At 38.3% G+C, this 21,435-nt stretch overlaps 1 protein-coding gene across 3 annotated transcripts in view; it reads right to left on the bottom strand.

The window, feature by feature from the left end:
- LOC139756757 (mitochondrial potassium channel ATP-binding subunit) overlaps positions 1-21,435 on the bottom strand; it is a 38,818-nt gene that overhangs the window by 7,420 nt on the left and 9,963 nt on the right. For all 3 annotated transcript variants that reach the window (XM_071676512.1, XM_071676511.1, XM_071676513.1), the window contains 8 exons: positions 21,111-21,186; positions 15,555-15,695; positions 11,998-12,156; positions 9,571-9,774; positions 7,929-8,048; positions 3,532-3,635; positions 1,554-1,728; positions 503-681 (listed from right to left, as the gene is read on the bottom strand). In XM_071676512.1, coding sequence (XP_071532613.1) covers positions 503-681; positions 1,554-1,728; positions 3,532-3,635; positions 7,929-8,048; positions 9,571-9,774; positions 11,998-12,156; positions 15,555-15,695; positions 21,111-21,186 — 1,158 coding nt within the window. The remainder of the gene's footprint in view (positions 1-502; positions 682-1,553; positions 1,729-3,531; positions 3,636-7,928; positions 8,049-9,570; positions 9,775-11,997; positions 12,157-15,554; positions 15,696-21,110; positions 21,187-21,435) is intronic.

Here is a 21,435-nt window from a genome sequence, read left to right as displayed (position 1 = left end):
TTTCTGTTGTTTTATAGCATTTGTGGTTGTATTTATTCATTAATAGTTTTTAGTGATTTCAGTATACTTTCTAAGAAAGCAACTTACATAAAAAAGGGTGTAAGTGATTGATATTAGCTATACTGAAGGAGGAAAAGTATGTAATAGCAAGTTTGAATATGAAGGTAATTTTAATACGGAGTTTCAAAGTAGTATCTTGACTTCAGGGTGCAGTTGAGAAGAGATGAGGCTAATTTTGCATGAACTTTGTTTAAAACAAGACCTGTGGCCTGCATCAGGTGTCTTATATTCAAGTTAATATGTTAAATATGGAAATAATTATGACAAGAATATTTTGCAATATGGAAACTACAGATTATGTAAACATTTGTGATAAACAAGAAATCATAAAAAAATATTCTGATGTTCCTTTTTCTAGTTAACAAAGATTATATAGAAAAATTCTACAGGTTACTGAGAGAGCAACATGAGTACCTGTTCTCAGAAATAATAAAATGCTAACCTTGTAGCTTCATCAAGCACTAATATCTTTGGGTCCTTGAGAAGGGCACGGGCAATGGCGATACGTTGTTTCTGTCCTCCAGAGACTGTCACACCACGCTCTCCAACTACTGTTTCATACCCACTTGGGAATGACTTTATGAATTCATGAGCATTTGCAGTCTTTGCAGCTTCTAAAACCTGTGAGCACAATATGTCTTTAACAATCTACATTTGCTTGAAAAGTAGTTACTATAAAAGTCTTAGAGACATATTGAAAATGCTGAAAGAAGATCATTGGGTGTTAAATCAATCTTTTCATAAAATAATTATACGAGGTAAGGAGGAGAAAATGTATGAAAGTAATTTGGGAATATGTGTGTACATACCTTCAGAATATAATCATTAGCTCTACTGACCATGATTCTGCATGGGCCTGCAAAGTTTTAAATCTTGGACACTGTAGTTGACAAATACCTAGTGTTCAACCCCCCTTTGGGGCTGGTCCATAATTTGGTGCTTATCTTTGGCTACAGTGTGTGTAATTACTCATTTGTACTATATGGGAAGGGAGTTTTACTTTCTACTCTCATGCAACTTCCTGAAATGATGCATGCTGTCTGCATTAACCATGTCCCCAGTCATTCTTTTTCAATCACCCACCACTCTTATACTATAAGGTCATTATGCTATAAAGTTAGCAAACATAGAAAGATCAGAAAAAAGTCCAGTCATTGCTAGCAAAGTGCTGGAGTTCGAATTTAAAAGTATGAAGAGGTGCTTGGTCAGACATATGCAGAAGGAAGCATTGACCAAAGTATGTGTTTACAGGGTGTGAAGCCCATGTGCAAAGTAATAAATGGATATAGATGGTTTTTGGTTGCCCTAGAACTATTTTCATAGACTGTTTCAATAAAGAAAAAAAAAAAAGTCCATGCAGCACCTAACGGACTGTCCTTTGTAACGGTAAAGATAAATAGGTCTATCTTGAAAAGGCAAAAGTCCTTATGTATTTGGTAAATACAGCATTTACTAATCTGAAACTGTACAATCTACAAAGAAATCTTATTAACCTCTGCATCTGTGGCATCAGGATAGCCATAGCGTATATTTTCCATAATGGATGTAGCAAATAACATTGGTTCTTGATTGATGAATCCAACGACATGACCACGTAACCAAGAAGGGTCCAAAGTGCGAAGATCAACACCGTCAATTGTTATAGACCCACACTTCACATCATAAAACCTGAAGAAAATCATAAAATAAGTGAATTCCTTTTACTTATTTACACACAAAAGATTCATATACATAAAATACAGTATTTCTTCGGGAATATTCTTACACATTATGCATTTGGTCAATGTGCTGTCAATGGATTGAACCAAGGCATGTGAGGCACCCAGAGTAAACCATGGAAAGGTTAGTGGTGATTGTAGACAGGGGCCTGTGGTTTGGGTGTATTGCACATGACATATGAAGAATGGATGTGAGTAAATGCAGCATTTCTTTGTGGGAAACAGTGTTCAAGTTTGAAAAAAAAATTATGGATATAACAAACCTCAATATATCTATTCCAAGACTACTATATGAATGTCGTTCTGTAATTTCACCTCGCCTGTCAATTTCCAAAATTCTCCACACAAACATTCCATTGAAATATGTAGTACCACTGCTTTCCATTGGTTGATATGGAAAATGCACTTAAACACATGGCTTAGAAAATGCTTGATTAAATATTTATAGTACATTCAACCTTCCTTAGATTATGCATTTCAGGTCTCTCTTTTTAAAGCCATGAAGCAATGACGAATGTGGAAAGAGAGAATGTTATTTCGGACAGCAAAAATGGGTATGTTTGAAGGATTAGTAGTTCCAACAATGTTATACAGCTGCAAGGTATGGGCTATAGATAGGGTTGTGCAGAGGAGGGTGGATGTGCTCGAAATAAATTTCTGAGGCCAAAATGGGGTGTGAGGTGGTTCGATGGAATAAGTAATGAAAGGGTTTGGGATGTGTGGTAATAAAAAGAGTAGCTGAGAAAGCAAAAGAGGGTGTGTTGAAATGGTTTGGACATACGGAAAGAATGAGTAAGGAAAGGTTGACAAAGAGAATATATGTGTCAGAGGTGGAGGGAACAAAGAGACCTAATTGGAGGTGGAGGGATGGAGAGAAAAAGATTTAGAGCAATTGGGGTCTGAACATGCAGGAGGGTGAAAGGTGTGCATGGAACAGAATGAATTGGAATGATGTGGCATACTAAGGTAGATGGGCTGTCAATGGACTGAGCCAGGGGATGTGAAACATTTAGGGTAAACCATGGAAAGGTCTGTGGGGCCTGGATGTGGATAGGGTGCTAGGTTTCAGTGCATTACACATGACAGCTGGAGAATGAGTGTGAGTGGATGTGTCCTTTCTTCATCTGTTTCTTGGTGCTACCTTGCTGATGCAGGGGGTGGCAATGCTGTTTCCTGTGGGGTAGGGTGGCACTGGGAATGGATGAAGGTGAGCAAGTATGAATATGTACATTGTTTTGTATATATGTGCATGTGCACGTATGTATGTATGTGTGTATATGAGTAGATGGGTCTTTCTTCATCTATTTCCTGGTTCTACCTTGGTAATGCAGGAAACAGTGATTAAGCATTATATTAAATAAATATCTATTTATCTATCTACATCTCTAACACTGATCCCCTCCAGGAACTCCCTCAAGGGGTTGGCCATGACAAAAGTCTTCATAACTGTGACTTCAGTGCTGCTTCTTAGCTTTTACTGCCTCACCCTTAACATGCTGCCAGTGTTTCCAGAGGCTCCTACCTAATATCTAATAAAACAGATAAAAAAAAGATTAAATGGAGATCAATAAACATGGTACCTGAAATACAAGAGATGTGTTACAGTAAAAGGTCTGCAGTTATAATTTGCCCACACAGGAAGGGACAAGTAAGAAAGAAGACTTGATAACAGCTTTCATAGTTTTCCATAAAATCGACACTCTCCTGCACCTGATAAATTATTTGGTATATCAATCATACTGCAAATCCTTACCTCTCCAACAACTGAGCTACTGTAGACTTGCCACCCCCTGATGCTCCAACCAAAGCCACAACACGACCAGCAGGGATATGTAAACTAAAGTCTTGTAGCACTTCCTTTAGGATTAGAAGAGTGAGGTTATGTTATGTCTTCTATTATTTTGACTGTAACAATGCATAGCAACAAATATCTCATCTTCATCCATTAAAGCCAAGTAATTTATCAGCACCTGTACTGAAAGAGGGAGTATTTGGTTTGTTTGGTTATATGGCACACAGAAGCATGTGAAAGGATGATGAAAAACATAGATAATCTCTGATTAAAAAGTTTGTCTCTGAGGTGCAAAATGTTGGGCAAGGTAACCTTCTTTTGGCGAGATGCTGAAGCACTGATCAATATGCATCTGCATATAATATATAACCCCATATCAAATATGTTCAGTGACACTCCACCATTCATACATACTTCTGAGACAGAGTCAAATTTTCCCCATCTACTCTCTGGACATCACCTATCCCTACATCTTATTGAACCTGTACACCCTTTAAAACCAACACGGGCAACTCACTTGCCAGTTTGGCAATAGACTGCTGACATCCATCAATTACCAAGACCTCCTCCCTTTCCCAATGCCCCTATCCCACAGACTGCCATCCATCACCACAATCAACTCGTAATTATGGACTGCTGACATCCACCAATCACCAAGACCTCCTCTCTTTCCCAATGCCCCTATCCCACAGCTTGCCATCCATCACCACAATCGACTTGTAATTATGGACTGCTGACATCCACCAATCACCAAGACCTCCTCCCTTTCCCAATGCCCCAATCCCACAGACTGCCATCAATCACCACAATCAATGTGTACTTATCAGAGCTCATACAAACTGATATAAGAGTAGTCCTAAACCTACCACTGTGAATGTCATAAACAATTCATGCACAAGTGTAGAACTAAGGAAGTAAACAGACTGTTTTCTTTTAGTTAAGCTGTGTGGTATGTCAACTACTTTATTACTGTAACTGTTCTTCACTTAATGTTAAACTAATCACTAGAAAGTGCATAATGTATATAACTTAGTATATACTCAGTAAAACTTCCAGTATACCTGCAATCCTGACTAAGTAGATGTGCCTCACTTATGTGGTTGTCCAAAATGTGGAAATATCCACCTCCAACTTGATCATAAGCTCATTTAAGATGAGTTAACCAGTTATTATTATGATCTATTTCTGTAATCTCTGTAATATCCCAACTGTGTATTTTCAGCTGAAAGGCTGCCTAAATTCAATATACTGTTCTACTTTTTATTCATTCACTGCATATAACAAATCAATACATTCCAAAACCCTTCATGCCCATGAAACAACTACCATAGGGATGACACCAAAAACTTACTGTTCAACTGCACTACATTTTGCCCACACAGAAACACATCACTAAACTTTATGCTCAAGGTCCCATTCAGTCCAGTGAACATGACTGACTTCCTGAGCAATGTAGGAGCCCCATACAGACAGAAAGAATTCCTGGAGCAGGAGGTATATGGGGAGGTGATAACAAGTAGTGGTGATGTGATAAGGAGATGGCGTGAGTATTTTGAAGGTTTGTTGAATGTGTTATGATAGAGTGGCGGATATAGGGTGTTTTGGTCGAGGTGGTGTGCGAAGTGAGAGGGTTAGGGAGAATGATTTGGTAAACAGAGAAGAGATAGTAAAAGCTTTGCTGAAGATGAAAGCCGGCAAGGCAGCAGGTTTGGATGGTATTGCAGTGGAATTTATTAAAAAGGGGGTGTTGTTGACTGGTTGGTAAGGTTATTCAATGTGTGTATGACTCATGGTGAGGTGCCTGAGGATTGGCGGAATGCTTGCATAGTGCCATTATACAAAGGAAAAGGGAATAAAGGTGAGTGCTCAAATTACAGAGGTATAAGTTTGTTAAGCATTCCTGGGAAATTATATGGGAGGATATTGATTGAGAGGGGTGAAGGCATGTACAGAGCATCAGATTGGAGAAGAGCAGTGTGGTTTCAGAAGTGGTAGGGGATGTGTGGATCAGGTGTTTGCTTTGAAGAATGTACGTGAGAAATACTTAGAAAAGCAAATGGATTTGTATGTAGCATTTATGGATCTGGAGAAGGCATATGATAGAGATGATAAAGATGCTCTTTGGAAGGTATTAAGAATATATGGTGTGGGAGGCAAGTTGTTAGAAGCAGTGAAAAGTTTTTATCGAGGATGTAAGGCATGTGTACGAGCAGGAAGATAGGAAAGTGAATGGTTCTCAGTGAATGTCGGTTTGCAGCAGGGGTGCGTGATGTCTCCATGGTTGTTTAATTTGTTTATGGATGGGGTTGTTAGGGAGGTGAATGCAAGAGTTTTGGAGAGAGGGGCAAGTATGCAGTCTGTTGTGGATGAGAGAGCTTGGGAAGTGAGTCAGTTGTTGTTTGCTGATGATACAGTGCTGGTGGCTGATTCAGGTGAGAAACTCCAAAAGTTAGTGACTGAGTTCAGTAAAGTGTGTGAAAAAAGAAGGCTGAGAGTAAATGTGAATAAGAGCAAGGTTATGAGGTTCAGTAGGATTAAGGGACAAGTAAATTGGGAGATAAGTTTGAATGGAGAAAAACTGGAGGAAGTGAAGTGTTTTAGATATCTGGGAGTGGATTTGGCAACGGATGGAACCATGGAAGCGGAAGCGAGTAACAGGGAGCGTTGAAGAATGTGTGGAAGTCGAGAACGTTATTTCGGAGAGCAAAAATGGGTATGTTTGAAGGAATAGTGGTTCCAACAATGTTATATGGTTGCGAGGCATGGGCTATAGATAGGGTTGTGCAGAGGAAGGTGGATGTATTGGAAATGAGATGTTTGAGAACAATAGTGGTATTAGATGGCTTGATCGAGTAAGTAATGAAAGAGTAAGAGAGATGTGTGGTAATAAAAAGAGTGGTTGAGAGAGCAGAAGAGGGTGTACTGAAATGGTTTGGTCACATGGAGGGAATGAGTAAAAGAGTGACAAATAGGATATATGTGTCAGAGGTTTCCCTTTTTAGAAAGTTAAAGTACAAGGAGGGGAGAGTTTCTACTCCCTGCTCCTGTCACCTTTAGTCGCCTTCTACGACACGTGGGAAATGTGTGGCAAGTATTCTTTCTCCCATATCCCCAGCTCCTTTTCCACATCCAGGCCCCTCAAAACTTTCCATGGTTTACCCCAGACGCTTCACATGCCCTAGTTCAATCCATTGACAGCACGTCCACCCATGTATATTACATCATTCCAATTCCCTCTATTCCTTGCAAGCCTGTCACCCTCCTGTATGTTCAGGCCCTGATCACTCAAAATCTTTTCCACTCCATCCTTCCACCTCCAATTTGGTCTCCCACTTCTACTTCTTCCCTCCACCTCAGACACGTATATCCTCTTTGTCAATCTTTCCTCGCTCATTCTCTCTATGTGTCCAAACCATTTCAGTACATCCTCTTCTGCGCTCTCAACCACACTCTTTTTATTACCACACATCCCTCTTACCCTTTCATTACTTACTCGATCAAACCACTTCACACCACATACTGTCCTCAAACATTTCATTTGCAACACATCCAACCTCCTTCGCACAACCCTACCTATAGCTCATGCCTCACAACCATATAACATTGTTGGAACCACTATTCCTTCAAACATAACCATTTTTGCTCTCTGAGATAACATTCTCTCCTTCTACACATTCTTCAATGCTCCCAGAACCTTTGCCCCCTCCCACAACCTGTGACTCACTTTCGCTTCCATGGTTCCATCAGCTGCTAAGTCCACTCCCAGATATCTAAAACACCTCACTTCCTCCAATTTTTCTCGCTTTAAAGTTACATCCCAATCAACTTGTCCCTTAACCCTACTGAACCTAATAACTTTGCTCTTATTCACATTTACTCTCAACTTTCTCCTTTCACACACTTTTCCAAACTCAGTCACCAACCTCTGCAATTTGTCACTCAAATCAGCCACCAGAGTTGTATCATTGACAAACAACAACTGAATCACTTCCTAGGCCCTCTCATCCCCAACAGACTTCATACTCACCCCTCTCTCGAAAACTAGCATTTACCTCTCTAACCACCCCATCCATAAACAAATTAAACAACCATGGGGACATCACACACTCCTGCCGTAGACTGATCTTCACTGGGAACCAATCACTCTCCTCTCTTCCTTATCGTACACATGCTTTACATCCTTGCTAAAAACTTTTCACTACTTCTAGCACCTTACCTTTAATTCATCAAATAGTCTTTTTTTCAGGGTAAAATCTCAAACTCTTTACTCAGCCTAAAATTATTTCACCACAATTACTAATCTAATTCATCCACAAACGCTTATCTCTCCTATTCAAATAAATAAGTATTACACATACCTGATCAGGCCTTGTAGGGTATGCAAATGAAACATTTCTGAATTCAATGTTTCCCATCAGAGAGTGGTACGGAATTATCTTCCCATTTCTTAATGGTATTGTTGGCTCCAACTTCATGAACTGAAATAATGAACAGAAATTGTTTGGATCAGTAAACATCAAATACATGCAAGACTTTTTTTTTCACAATAGCCTGCCATTTCTGCCTGAGCAAGGTAGCACCAGGAAGAGATAAACACACCCTTACTTTCTTGCAACTTCTCTCCAGCTATTGTGCACAGTCTACCGAGAACAAAGCCCACCACCTACAGCTAAATCCCACAAACCACTGCACAGCTCCAATACATAACATATACATACAGTCAGCATTACGAAACATCAAACATGTGCAGGCTATAGCATACCTCTAAGAAACTGGGAGTCCTGTTTAGAAGCCAAATTTTTTCCTGAGCGGTTATTCCATTTATTTTGATGACTATTTCTGTACGCCACAAAGCTCTGGAACTCTCTAGCTTCTTTTGTCTTTCCTAAAAACTATAACCTGGCAGGTTTTTCACTTCCTCTAACATTCATAAATACTTTGCCTTATTTCTTCTCTTTCAGTAACCCCTCTAAATATCAAATAAGGCCCAGCCTTGAAAAGGACTTCTGTCCATTGATGGAGCCTCCAACATAAAAAAGAAAATAAAAATCATACTTGTTTGTTGCTTTTGCCTATGTGAGAAAGCACTAAGAACAGAGAAGAAAAGATATTGATGCCATCATAAATGAGAAACTAGCTTTCAGAGAGCATATTGAGAAGACAGCACTATTAAGTAATGAGTGGTATGATTCTGAAAACTCTCTATGAGAGAGAAACCTCCTGATGTAAATGTTTAACTATAAGAATCAAAACTGAATACTGCTATATTACAAGGTTACAAACAAAACAATTAGAAAGAAACAGAAAAGAATTCTGATGCAGTTCACAAATAGGAGTGGATGAGACTGCAGTTGAGTTTTTTGTGAAAGAGGTGACTCTGTTATGGTTGGTCAGTGATTGACAGCGTACACTTACAGTGCCCTCGTATAAAGGTACAGGGAACAAAACTCAAGTATTCAAATTACAGTGGTATAAGCCAATGAGGATACTTGGTATGGGAAAAAGCGACTGAGAGGGTGAAGACTTGCACCCAGCAGCTAAGAGGGAAGAAGTAATGATTTTCATAACCTTATATCTGTTGATCACAACAATTCTCTTTAGTAATATGTTTATAGCTAGTTCAGAAAGACTAATAAAAACAACTAATATCAAAAGTATGAAGCATATCTCAAAAACGACCCAGTCAATGTCATTCACAGACAACTTCCCAACCTCATATCATGCTATATTTACACTTTAATCTTGTCCAATCCAATGAATTCCCGAGTCTATAAGACATCACTGCTCTTTTTGTAAGAACTGACATAAAAGGTTATGGAAATTTGCAAAACATTAAAATCACTGAAAGAGAAAATCTACACAATGTTACAAAAGAAGGGACAAATGCATGCAGTAACGTGGAAATTCATTTAACTATATATTAAATGTTTACCTAAATAGATTCAGGGACTACAAAAACAAGCAAATACTTTCTGGTAAGAAATAATCTGAATATCTCACCTCAAATACTCGTGCACCTGCACTGATTCCTCGCACATATGAACCAAAAAGAATGCTAAGCTGAGCTAGAGATCGCTGTATGGTCTGGGCAGCTACCAAAAATGCCATAAGATCTCCTGGTTTCAGCTGACTTGCAACAATAAGCTTGCCCCCAACATATAAAGTTCCCATTACAATGCCATTTAGGAAGAGATTTGAGCCAGCCTGTAAGAAATTTATGAAAAGTATCAGAAAGACAGAAGTTCATTCATGCACATTTACAACTCCATTGTATTCTAATTTTGTATGAATTAGTTTACGTGAATAACAATAGCAAAGAAAAAGATTCTCTTTTAACCTAACTGCCTCTCACAACCTAGTGAGGTAGCAGCTGGGGTGGAAAAAAGTCACATTTGCACACATCTATTCCTTATAAAATGTTTTAAAATGTATATTAGTGATTAAAAAATCACCAAGGAAAAATATGATATTTGTACTGAAATCCAAGGCTGTTCATAATTACAAATACAGTGGTATAATTCTAATAATAAATAACCTGAAAAGAAATTATTCTAAAATCTATTCTAACATGAAGAATATGCAACATCAGTGCAAAGTATCATATTCACATTGGTACATAAATGGTTCAATGAGGGAAACTATACTGAAAAATAAAAGATTAACAATCCATACCATAAAGTTTCATTCATTTAGTGATGGCTTCTTTTGGTCTCAGAAAATTATGCAAATCTAAGGAAATGCAATGAAATAAACAATTTTACTGAACCTCTTCTCTCCTTTCATTAGTAAAATTCAAGGGTTCTATCAGTATTAGCAATGATTCTGATACAAAAAAATTATCACTCCTTTCATTAGTAAAATTCAAGGGTTCTATCAGTATTAGCAATGATTCTGATACAAAAAAATTATCAAAGAAACTTAAATCATGAACAGATGTAAACACCTGCAAAATAATGTAATTGTAGATCAAAATAAAGTTTTAATGTAGGGCTATGATTCACGCACATATGATAACCCTAAAAAATATTTACAACTAATATTTAGTCTTACCAATATTAGCAATATACTATATTTTTCTATGCCTAACTACCTCTTCCATCTTCATGAGGTATTGTCAGGAACCAACAAATGACAGCACTTCCCTACTCTAAAGTTGTTGTGTATAATGATCTGATACTAGTACCTACTGTCCAAAAACAGATCCCACAGGCCACTCCATGGTTTACTTTCACACATCAAATACCATGTTCAGGCCACTTACAGTAAGTTCCCCTCTATATACCACACTGATCCAAATCATTCACGCCCCCTAATTCTTTACACCCCAGTATCCCTAGAGGCTCATTCACTCCATCCTTTCATCTCTTTCTTGGTTCCCCTTCCCATGTTCAACTTACTTCTAACATGTAGCTCCTTTACTCATCCTTTCCCTATGTCTGAACCATTTTAGCACAACTTAGTAAGATCTCTCAAGTTGGCTGCTCTTCCTATCACACCTTTTTCTTAGTCAGTTTGTACATGATCAACCTGTCTCACACCACATATTGTCCTCAAACATTTCATCCCTAACAATTCCATTTTCTTCTTCCCTTTTGCATTCAAGGCCTAAAACTTACATCCACAAAACACTGTTGGATTAACTGACTTCAAACATGCCCATTTCTGCCCTGACAGGCAACGAAATCTCCTTCCACATGATCTTTTATGCACCTGGGATCTTAGAACCCTTTTTCACTCTATGTCTCACTTTAGCCCCTATTGTTCCATTTACTGCCATATACACAAAAAGGTGTCTAAAGCACCAGCCTTTGGAGTTTCTTTCTGGTCTTTCATTTGAGTCATTTCACCTGCAAACATCATATGATTCATCTCCTATGCTCCTCTCCCAACCCAGTGTACTGTAGACCCATTCCTGGTTCTAAGACCGCATTAATAAACATATCAAACAACCATGGTGACAACACACACCCTTGATACAGACCCTCCTTCACTGGGAACTACTCACCCTCCTACCCTCCCACTCACCCACATCTAACTTTCCTGGCAAAAACTCCAAACTCTGTTAAGTACATTTTCACTTACACAACATAAATGTAGCATCTTCCATATTGCAACTCTGTTTACCATATCACATGCTTTCTCTAGATCCATAAGTGCCATATACAAGTCACTCTCTTTCTCCAAGTATTTCTTTCACACATACTTCAGAGCAACTACCTAGCCCACACACCCTCCATCTTTCCAGGAACTAATTGACTCCTTCCCAGACAGATGCTTTGTGCATGATACACTCTCTCAATCAGAACCAAGCAGGTATAGCCAACAAATTACCAGACTACCATATCACCATAATCAAACATTAATTTTACACAAAATTCAAGATTACATAATATCTCAACACCTTAAAACATCTTATGCAATACAAACCTGGAAGATTCCAATACCAAAACCTAGGGCTTCATTCAACTGCCTTGATCTATCTACTTCTCTAGCAAATATCTTTTGCTCTGCCTCCTCCATAGCAAATGCTCGAACAGTTCGCATGTTGCCTAAGCATTCATCAGCAACTCCTGTTGCTCTAGCAACCTGCCAAATAAAAACTTTAAGAGAATGACATTCCAATACATCACATGCAACATGCTAATGTTACAAGAAAGGAAGTAAAATGGGAATGAAAAAGAAAGTAACATGTGAAAGACTAGTATAAAATAGAATTAGTTACCCATTAGCTCATTATACCAAAGGTTTAGATGTAACTAAGGTGATATGAAAAGTGTAAGAACCATGCAGCTAATACTCTCCTGCATTATGCAAGAAAAATGCCAGAACAGCTAAATCAACATAACCTAAAAAATGAGAAAGTCTTAATTCCAATCCAAGATGGCCCCAAAATATGACAAAAAAAATTTCTAATTTAGAATTCATGATGATAAAAGATATACATATATTTTCTATCTAATTTTGCCACTGACACCTGATATGGATCTCTATGATGATATTCCTAGAACTGGATTTTTCAGCTCTGCAAAGTTCTACACCCTTTTTCCTTGCATTAAGAGATTCTCTTTCCTAGGAACAGGTGGGTTAAAATACTTCTCAAGTACTCCCTGCATGTCATAGGTGACTAAAAGGGATGGGAGCATGGACTGGATACTCTCTCTTCCTGTTTTACTTTTCCAAAAGAAGGAACAGAGAGAGGGGTCAAGTGAGAATTTTTCATTCTTAAGGCTCAGTCATCTGTTCTTGATGCTACTTTGCTAATACAGGAAATGGTTTTGTCGAGTAAGTAATGAAAGGGTAAGAGAGATGTGTGGTAATAAAAAGAGTGTAGTTGAGAGAGCAGAAGACGGTGTGTTGAAATGGTTTGGTCACATGGAGAGAATGAGGGAGGAAAGATTGACAAAGAGGATATATGTGTCAGGGGTGGAGGGAAGAAGTGGGAGACCAAATTGGAGGTGGAAGGATGGAGTGAAAAAGATTTTGAGAGATCAGGGCCTGAACATACTGGAGAGTGAAAGGTGTGCAAGGAATAGAGTGAATTGGAACAATGTGGTATACCGGGGTCGACATGCTGTCAATGGACTGAACAAGGGCATGTGAAGCATCTGGGGTAAACCATGGACACGTATCTGGGGCATGGATGTGGAAAGATAGCTGTGGTTTAGGTGTATTACACATGACAGCTAAAGACTGAGTGCAAATGAATATGGCCTTTTTTGTCTTTTCATGCCACTACCTCGCTAGAGGGGGATGCTATTTCTTGTATGACGGGTTGAAAATGGGAATAGATGAAGGCAGCAAGTATGAATATGCACATGTGTATATATGTATATGTCTGTGTATGTATATGTGCGTGTATGGGCGTTTATGTATATACATGTGTATGTGAGTGAGTTGGGCCATTCCTCGTCTGTTTCCTTGTGCTACCTCGCTGATGCAGGAGAGAGTGATTAAGTATAATATGAATAAAATATATATACAAACATATTCATGTTTGAAGGAATAGTGGTTCGAACAATGTTATATGGTTGCGAGGCATGGGCTATAGATAGGGTTGTGCGGAAGAGGGTGGATGTGTTGGAAATGAGATGTTTGAGGACAATATGTGGTGTGAGGTGGTTTGATCAAGTAAGTAATGAAAGGGTGAGAGAGATGTGTGGTAATAAAAAGAGTGGCTGAGAGAGCAGAAGAGGGTGTTTTGAAATGGTTTGGTCACATGGAGAGAATGAGTGAGGAAAGATTGACAAAGAGGATATATGTGTCAGAGGTGGAGGGAACAAGGAGAAGTGGGAGACCAAACTGGAGGTGGAAGGATGGAGTGAAAAAGATTTTGAGCGATCGGGGCCTGAACATGCAGGAGGGTGAAAGGCCTGCAAGGGATAGAGTGAATTGGAACGATGTGGTATACTGGGGTCAACGTGATGTCAATGGATTGAACCAGGGCATGTAAAGCATCTGGGGTAAACCATGGAAAGTTTTGCAGGGCCTGGATGTGGAAAGGGAGCTGTTGTTTCAGTGCATTACACATGACAGCTAGAGACTGAGTGTGAACAAATGTGGGCTTTGTTGTCTTTTCCTAGTGCTACATATTCATTTATTCATTATACTTAATCGCCGTCTCCCACATTAGCAAGGGAGTGCAAGGAAACAGACTAGGAATGGCCCAACCCACCCACATACACATGTATATACATAAACGCCCATGCATGCACATATATATACATATACATTTCAACGTATACATACATATACATAAACAGACATATACATATATACCATGTACATATTCATACTTGCTGCCTTCATCCATTCCTGTTGCCACCCCTTCACACATATTTCATCCCTAGGGATATGGGATAAAGAATTCTATTTCCTGTGTGGCATGGTGGCGACGGAAATGGATGAAGGCAACAAGAATGAATATGTACATCTGTATATATGCATATGTCAGTGTATGTATATATATTTATAAGTTGAAATGTATATGTACGTATATGTGTATGTATATATGTGTGTATATGAGTGGTTGGGCCATTCTTCATCGGTTCCCTTGCACTACCTCGCTGACATGGGAAACAGCAACCAAGTATAATAAATAAATAAAAATATATATATATATATATATATATATATATATATATATATATATATATATATGGGTAAAGATAGGGTAGAAAAGTACTTCCCACGTATTCCCAGCACGTCACAGAAAGCAACTAAACAGGGCAGGAGTGGGGGACTGGAAACCCTCCCCTCCTTGAATTTCAATTTCTAAAAAGGGAAACAGAAGGAGTCAAGCAGGGAGTGCTCATCCCCCTCAAAAGCTCAGATATATATATGGTCCTTTAGATATTATCTAGCAGTTTTTGTATGAGATACCAGTTTTCTGACAGTGTAAAGTAGAGGAAAATGTTCTGTATTGGCCAAAAGTAAGGAATCTGATACTTTCATTAAAACAAAATCTAACAATGTAGTGGAAAACTGGAACCTCAGTTCTTCAGAAACTACTCCAGTCACTTCAAAATCTGATATCACCAGTGTGACTCGAAATCCTCCACAATAATAATCCTTCGAACATTAATGGATAATGATATGATGAATCCCTACCTCTGTCGTATTGCAGGATTTGTATGATTATGCAAAGAAAAGTAATGTATGTTCTTTTACGAAAGGTAGATAAATGTCAATGTGAAACAAGGCTTAGACTGATGAAACATTGTCAGCCCTTTGTTGAAATACAGAGAGAATTATGAAACGAAAAAAGAAAAGGCAAGATAAAGTATATATGAATTTTTGAGAAAGTGAAAAATCATAAACTTTGAAAGATGAGTCACATGAAAAGATCTCTGGTTCTGAACAAAAGACCTTCATGTTATTAGTTAGAAAATGTGCATATATCACTTAGAAGCATGATTGGCAAACAAATAATAAAGTAATAAAAAACAGAGCACCTTAATTTTCAAAAAACATACAGAATTACTGACCTGATGTTGTGCTTCCCGTGACAAAGCACGAAGGAGAGAACCAAGAGCAGTACCAGTTCCAATAATGAGAGGTATTATTACTGCAGTCAACCCTGCCATCTGAGGTGAGATCATGTAGAGGGTAACCCCACAGCCCATAATCTGATGACAAAGCACATCAATAGTAACAACTAAACACTCATTACAAAATTGTTTTAGACTATATTCTGAATGAGACACATCTACAAAGATTAAATGATACATCTGTTTAGCTAGAAGCAATGAGTGGTGTGCCACAGGGGTCAGTCCTAGGCCCAATTCTTTTCATAATATACTTTAATGACTTAGAACTCGGTCTCATATCTCAAATCTCCAAGTATGCTGATAATACTAAACTAGGAGAAAGAGCAGTAAACAGGTGGGACTGCAAAATGATTCAAAGAAATCTTAACTTACTAGCAGAGTGGTCAGACAGATGGCAAGTGAAGTTTAATGTAGACAGGTGTAAAGTTATGCACTATGGAGACATGAATATGTATTACAACTACAAACCATTTCGTAACTCTTAAACAAAAGTAAATGAAGAAAAGGACCTTGGAGATGTTATTAGCAAAAATCTGAAGTACACTAAACAGTGTTAAACAGGAAAACATGAAGTAAAAAAGGACCAAATGTTAGGTTTCATGGCAAGGAACATAGATTATAAAACACCAGAAAAAACTCTCACACTTTATAAGTTTCTAATAAGACCACATCTTGAATATGTAGTCTAGTTTTGGTTCCCAAACTATAAAAAAGATGAGGAAAAATTAAGTACAAAGACGCACAACAAAACTAACCCTATCCCTTAGAAATCTGGCATGTGAAGGAAGGCTAAAACGATTGGATCTCTTTTCCCTTAAAAAAAAATAGACCGTGGTGACTTAATCTAAGTGTTCAAAATTCTGAACAAGTTCGATAAATAAATCACGAACATCTTTTTAAAATACAAGAAAATACAGTTACCATGAAAAATGGAATAAAACTCAAAGTTTAAAAATGTAGTCTGGATGCACGAAAAGTTTCTTTTCCTATAGGTGTATTAAGCACTGGAATAAGTTACCATCAGACATAGTGAATGCTAGACATGGGAAATATCTTCTTTTCCTATCGGTGTGTTGAGCACTGGAATACTATGAGAAAAACACCATAAATAAACTGCATGAATGACAGCAGTAACAGGGACACTAGAAGGCTAATGTGCAGCAGCAGGGAGTCAGTGATACCTTAAAAAACTGCTGAGCAGAATTACATTTTCTTGTCAAGTTAATTTCTTCTTTATTTTTTTTACCAGACAACCCAGTTGAGGGCCAATTATGCTTCCTGTTGTCTGTCTTTCTCATGTAAACAAGTATATCAATAATGATAAATTCTTGAAAGTTACTTTAGAAAATAATTGGAGCACATTTTAAAGAGGGACATACACACGTATACATATGTGAGTACAAAAGATGGTCAACAGGCATTATCAGATTGACAGGCATGTAAAAGAGAGACTTTCAGATATGAAAATGCTGAGAGGGGCAGCTGGTGGGGTGTCTTGTGGAGGCAAGGATTAAGATATGTAGAGGTTCTCGGTAAAGAGAAACAATGTCAGGGAGAAGAGAATGGTGAGAGAAAGTAAGCTCAGACAGGAGATTTGTGTGAAGAAATATCAGCAAGATTGAGTGTAGAATGGCAAAAGGTGAGAGTACACAAAGCAAGGGGAGTGGGCGAGGAATGGGAGAGATTTTGGAAAGCAGTGATGGCATGAGCAAGAGAAGAATGTGACATGCAAAAGGTGGGAAGTGGACAGCTTAGAAAGGGTAGTGAATGGTGGAATGAGGAAGTAAAGTCACTAGTGAGAGAAAAAAGAGAGGTGTTTGGGTGGTACTTAATGGAAAGGAGTGCAAATGATAGGGAGATGTATATGAGAACGTGACAGGAGGTCAAGAGGAATGTGCAGGGCTTAAAAAGAGGGCAAATGAAAGTTGAGGTGATAGAGTATCACTAAACTTTAGGGAGAATAAAAAGTTGTCTTGGAAGGAGGTAAATAATGCGCGAAAGACAAGAGAGCAAATGGGAACATCAGTGCACGGGATAAAAGGGAAGTGATAAAAGGTAGTGAGTAGAGTAAAAAAAAAAAAAAATGGAGTGAGTATTTTGAAGGATTGTTAAATGTGTCTGATAATTGAGTGGGAGATGTAGGGTGTTTTGGTTGAAGTGGTATGCGAAGAGTCATGGAAAGTGGTTAGGTGAAGGGAGAAGAGGTGGTGAAAGCCTTGTGAAAAATGAAATGTGGCAAGATAGCTGGAATAAATGGTACTGCTGTTGAGTTTATTCAGGAAGTGGGTAATTGTGTTGTTGACTGGTTGTCAAGGATATTCACTGTAAGTATGGATCATGATGGGGTGCTTGAGAACTAGCAGCATGCATGTATTGTGCCACTGTATAAAGACAAAGGGGATAAACATGAGTGTTCAAATAACAGAGATATAAGTTGGTTGAATATACTTGGTAAGCTGTATGGGAAGGTACTGATTGAGAAGGGGAAGTCATGTACAAAGTATCAGATTGACGAGTAGTGTGGTTTCAGAAGTGGCAGAGGATGTGTTGATCAGGAGTTTGCTTAAAAGAATGTGCGTAAAAAATACTTAGAAAAACAGATGGGTTTGCATGTAGCATTGATGGATCTGGAGAAGGCATAAGATAGGGTTGATAGAGGTGCTTCATGGAAGGTCTTAAGAATATATGTTGTGGAAGGTAAACTCCTAGAAGCAGTGACAAGTTTTTATCAAGGGTGTCAGGCATGTGTATGAGTAGGAAGAGAGGAGAGTGAATGGTTCCAAGTGAAGGATGGTCTGTAGCAAGGATGTGTGAACAAATCTGGCCTTTTTTGCCTATTTTCCTGGCGCTACCTCACTGAAGCATGGGGTAGTGATGCTGTTTCCTGTGAGGCCAGGGTAGTGCTAGGAATGGATGAAGGCAAGCAAGTATGAATATGTGCATGTGTATATATGTATGTGTCTGTGTACGTTCATGTAAATGTATGCATATATGTAATTTAATATGAATATGTATGTATACGTGTGTACATTAAGGGATGGGACGTTCTTTGTCTGTTTCCTGGTGTTACCTCGCTAACGCAGTAAATGACAATCAAGTATAATGAATAAATAAATAAACATTAATTCATATTCTACATTGCTATAAAAAGCCCTGGTTCAGTACTGTACTTCTATTTCACATCATCACAAACCATTCCTCTTGCATTTTCATCCACCAGAAGTACCCCGAATCAAGTCTGTCACTTCACATGTCCATCATCCTAGTAACCTAACAGCTTCAACGATATTACTATATATCTTAAGGACCAACCTATTACTTACCATGCATTACAGAATACCATGTCTTCTTAACACACTTATCCAAATACCCTTCTAATGATTTCTCTACACCACATATTTTCTTGTCACATCATTCTGTACCTTATCTTCCTAATTATCATTGTTCATAATCCACTTCTACTGCTCATATTTAGTTCAACATATCCTAACAAACATAAATACTCGTTTATAATCCATGAAACAGAATTAGTTTAAGTACTCCTTCCAGAAAGCTTCATGTATACTATGCACAAAAGTTAACTGATGTTCAACAGCAACAGTACTTTCCACTCTAGACCCTCTCTCTTATTCCCAATATGCCACAGGAAAACATACGACAACCTTGATTGTGGCATAATGAACCATCTAAAAGAGGCACAGAAACCACTACAAGAACTTGATAAAACAAAAAAAGGTATCATCAGTTGACATCTGTCCCCAAACTGATACTCATCTAAGGTTCAATATAGCTGCTGTTTTCATTTTACAACAATGACCCTCTTCTCGTCCCTAACTTTAGTATAACTCCCAATGTCTGGGGTCCATACATGTACAAGGAAAAGTTGGGAGGGCTCAGTCCTAAGTCATGCTACTAACAAGCCATTAACTGTTAAATTTCTTAATATTACCCAATGTATTTCATAAAATCAATTTCTATTATCTAGAGTAAATTGGTACACAAACTAACAGACTAATAGACATTGCTGTGTACAACATATGCCAACACTATATTTCATTAATTACACAATCTGAAATGTATACAACAAACACCCATTTGAAGTGGGAGGACAGAGACAAGAGGAAAAGTCAGTGTATCCCCAGGGAAAGAGAGTGTCAGAAGGTCCTAACCCTGATTTTCCTAGAGAATACTTAAAGCAAAAGTTTTCAAACTGTAGGGTGCATCCCCCTAGGAAGGCAAATACTGTTGGTGTGGGCAAAGGGGTGCAGAGTATGTAGTACTATATTCATATATATAAACTGGACCTTGAGTCTGTATATCTGTGTAACTTGTCTTACCTATTCATATACTTGTGTGTGTATGTTCTGGGTAACTGGGCATGACAGAAGTTTTACTATATCTATGTAACTTGTCTTATCTATATTCACGTGTTTGTGTGTGTGTTCTGGGTAAGGGGTCATAATGAAAGCTTTACTATGTATGGGGGGTGGAAGCAAACGAAGTTTGGAAACTAACATTGTAGAGCATCTCTAGTGCTCATGCAACAGACTGCAGTGGAGAGAAATCTAATACTGGTGTTTAATTTATTGCTTTATAAATATCTGAAACAAATAAATCAATAAATGAAATATTGCCAATGCAATCAAACTTTACCAACTGCATGCTGTACTGGTATCATCAATGTACCCATAACGCAGAGCTCATACATCAAACTGATATGAATTTCATTAGTTTGTGGGCAAAAAACCTGCTACTTCTTAGTGCATTTGAGTAATGAAAGCCCTTTTCTCTCCATCTTTTCTTTGCAACAATCTTGCTATCGATCTGTCCATATCTCTAACACCTGTTCCTTTCAGGAACTCCCTGAATGGGGTGACCATGGCAATAAAGTCTCCATAACTACTGAACTCCCACTGCTGCTTCTTAGCTTTCAGTGCCTCAACCTTAAAAGGCGACTGGCAGAGAGCCAGTCTAGCAGTGTCTGCTGAGGCTCCTAACTAATGTTCCTACTAACTACATCTACATTATGTTCCTACCTACTACCTCCACATTTCTACCTAATGTTTCTACCTAAGTCCTATCTACTACTTTTATCTATTGCTCCTACCATTATGCCGAAAGGCAGGGCTAGTACATAGCACTCACCACAGGAAAATCTAGTTATGAAGAATGATCTGTGTGAGTTAAGTGTTGTCAAGTGTTGTGTGTAACAGGGAGAGATATATTGTATGTTTGTGGACAGAATGCCTGGGTCAGAGGAGTGCAAAATGACAACCAATAAAGTGTTGGCTCACTATGCAGCTATCACTAACCCTCCTGATACCAAGGTGGGTAGTACTGGTAATATACCTCCCTGGTCGTTTCCTGCCTACCAACTTCTACCAACAATATTGTAGAGGTAGTAATCTAAATCTTAAGTACTACAGAGGTACTACTGCCATCATACATAAAAGCCAAATACATTCATAACTACAGGAGGTAAATTGGACTCACCTGAGTGGTGCTACGAAGCCCCTGGGATATACACATTTTGAAAGAACTTTTAAAGTCCTGCACATCAGCAGTTAATCTGAAAAAAGTTAAGAGAAAAGCAATTGTAACAATGCTGTTCTATTAGCTGTATCAAATAAAAAGTTGGTTAGATCAACTGGCTGCTCTGATGATGCTTAAAAAACAGCGCTGGAAGTAAATGTATGTATGAGCAAAATTCCTATTTTTGGAAGATGTATGCTTCTACAGGGGAATATCAGGTTGAATCTAAATATAAAATTATCAGTTGGTAATTAGTACAGTATTCAGATATGATGATCAGTAAAGA

The sequence above is a fragment of the Panulirus ornatus genome, chromosome 23 (genome assembly GCF_036320965.1).
Source record: "Panulirus ornatus isolate Po-2019 chromosome 23, ASM3632096v1, whole genome shotgun sequence".
Lineage (NCBI taxonomy): Eukaryota > Metazoa > Arthropoda > Malacostraca > Decapoda > Palinuridae > Panulirus > Panulirus ornatus.
This window is presented reverse-complemented; position numbering and strand designations above follow the sequence as displayed.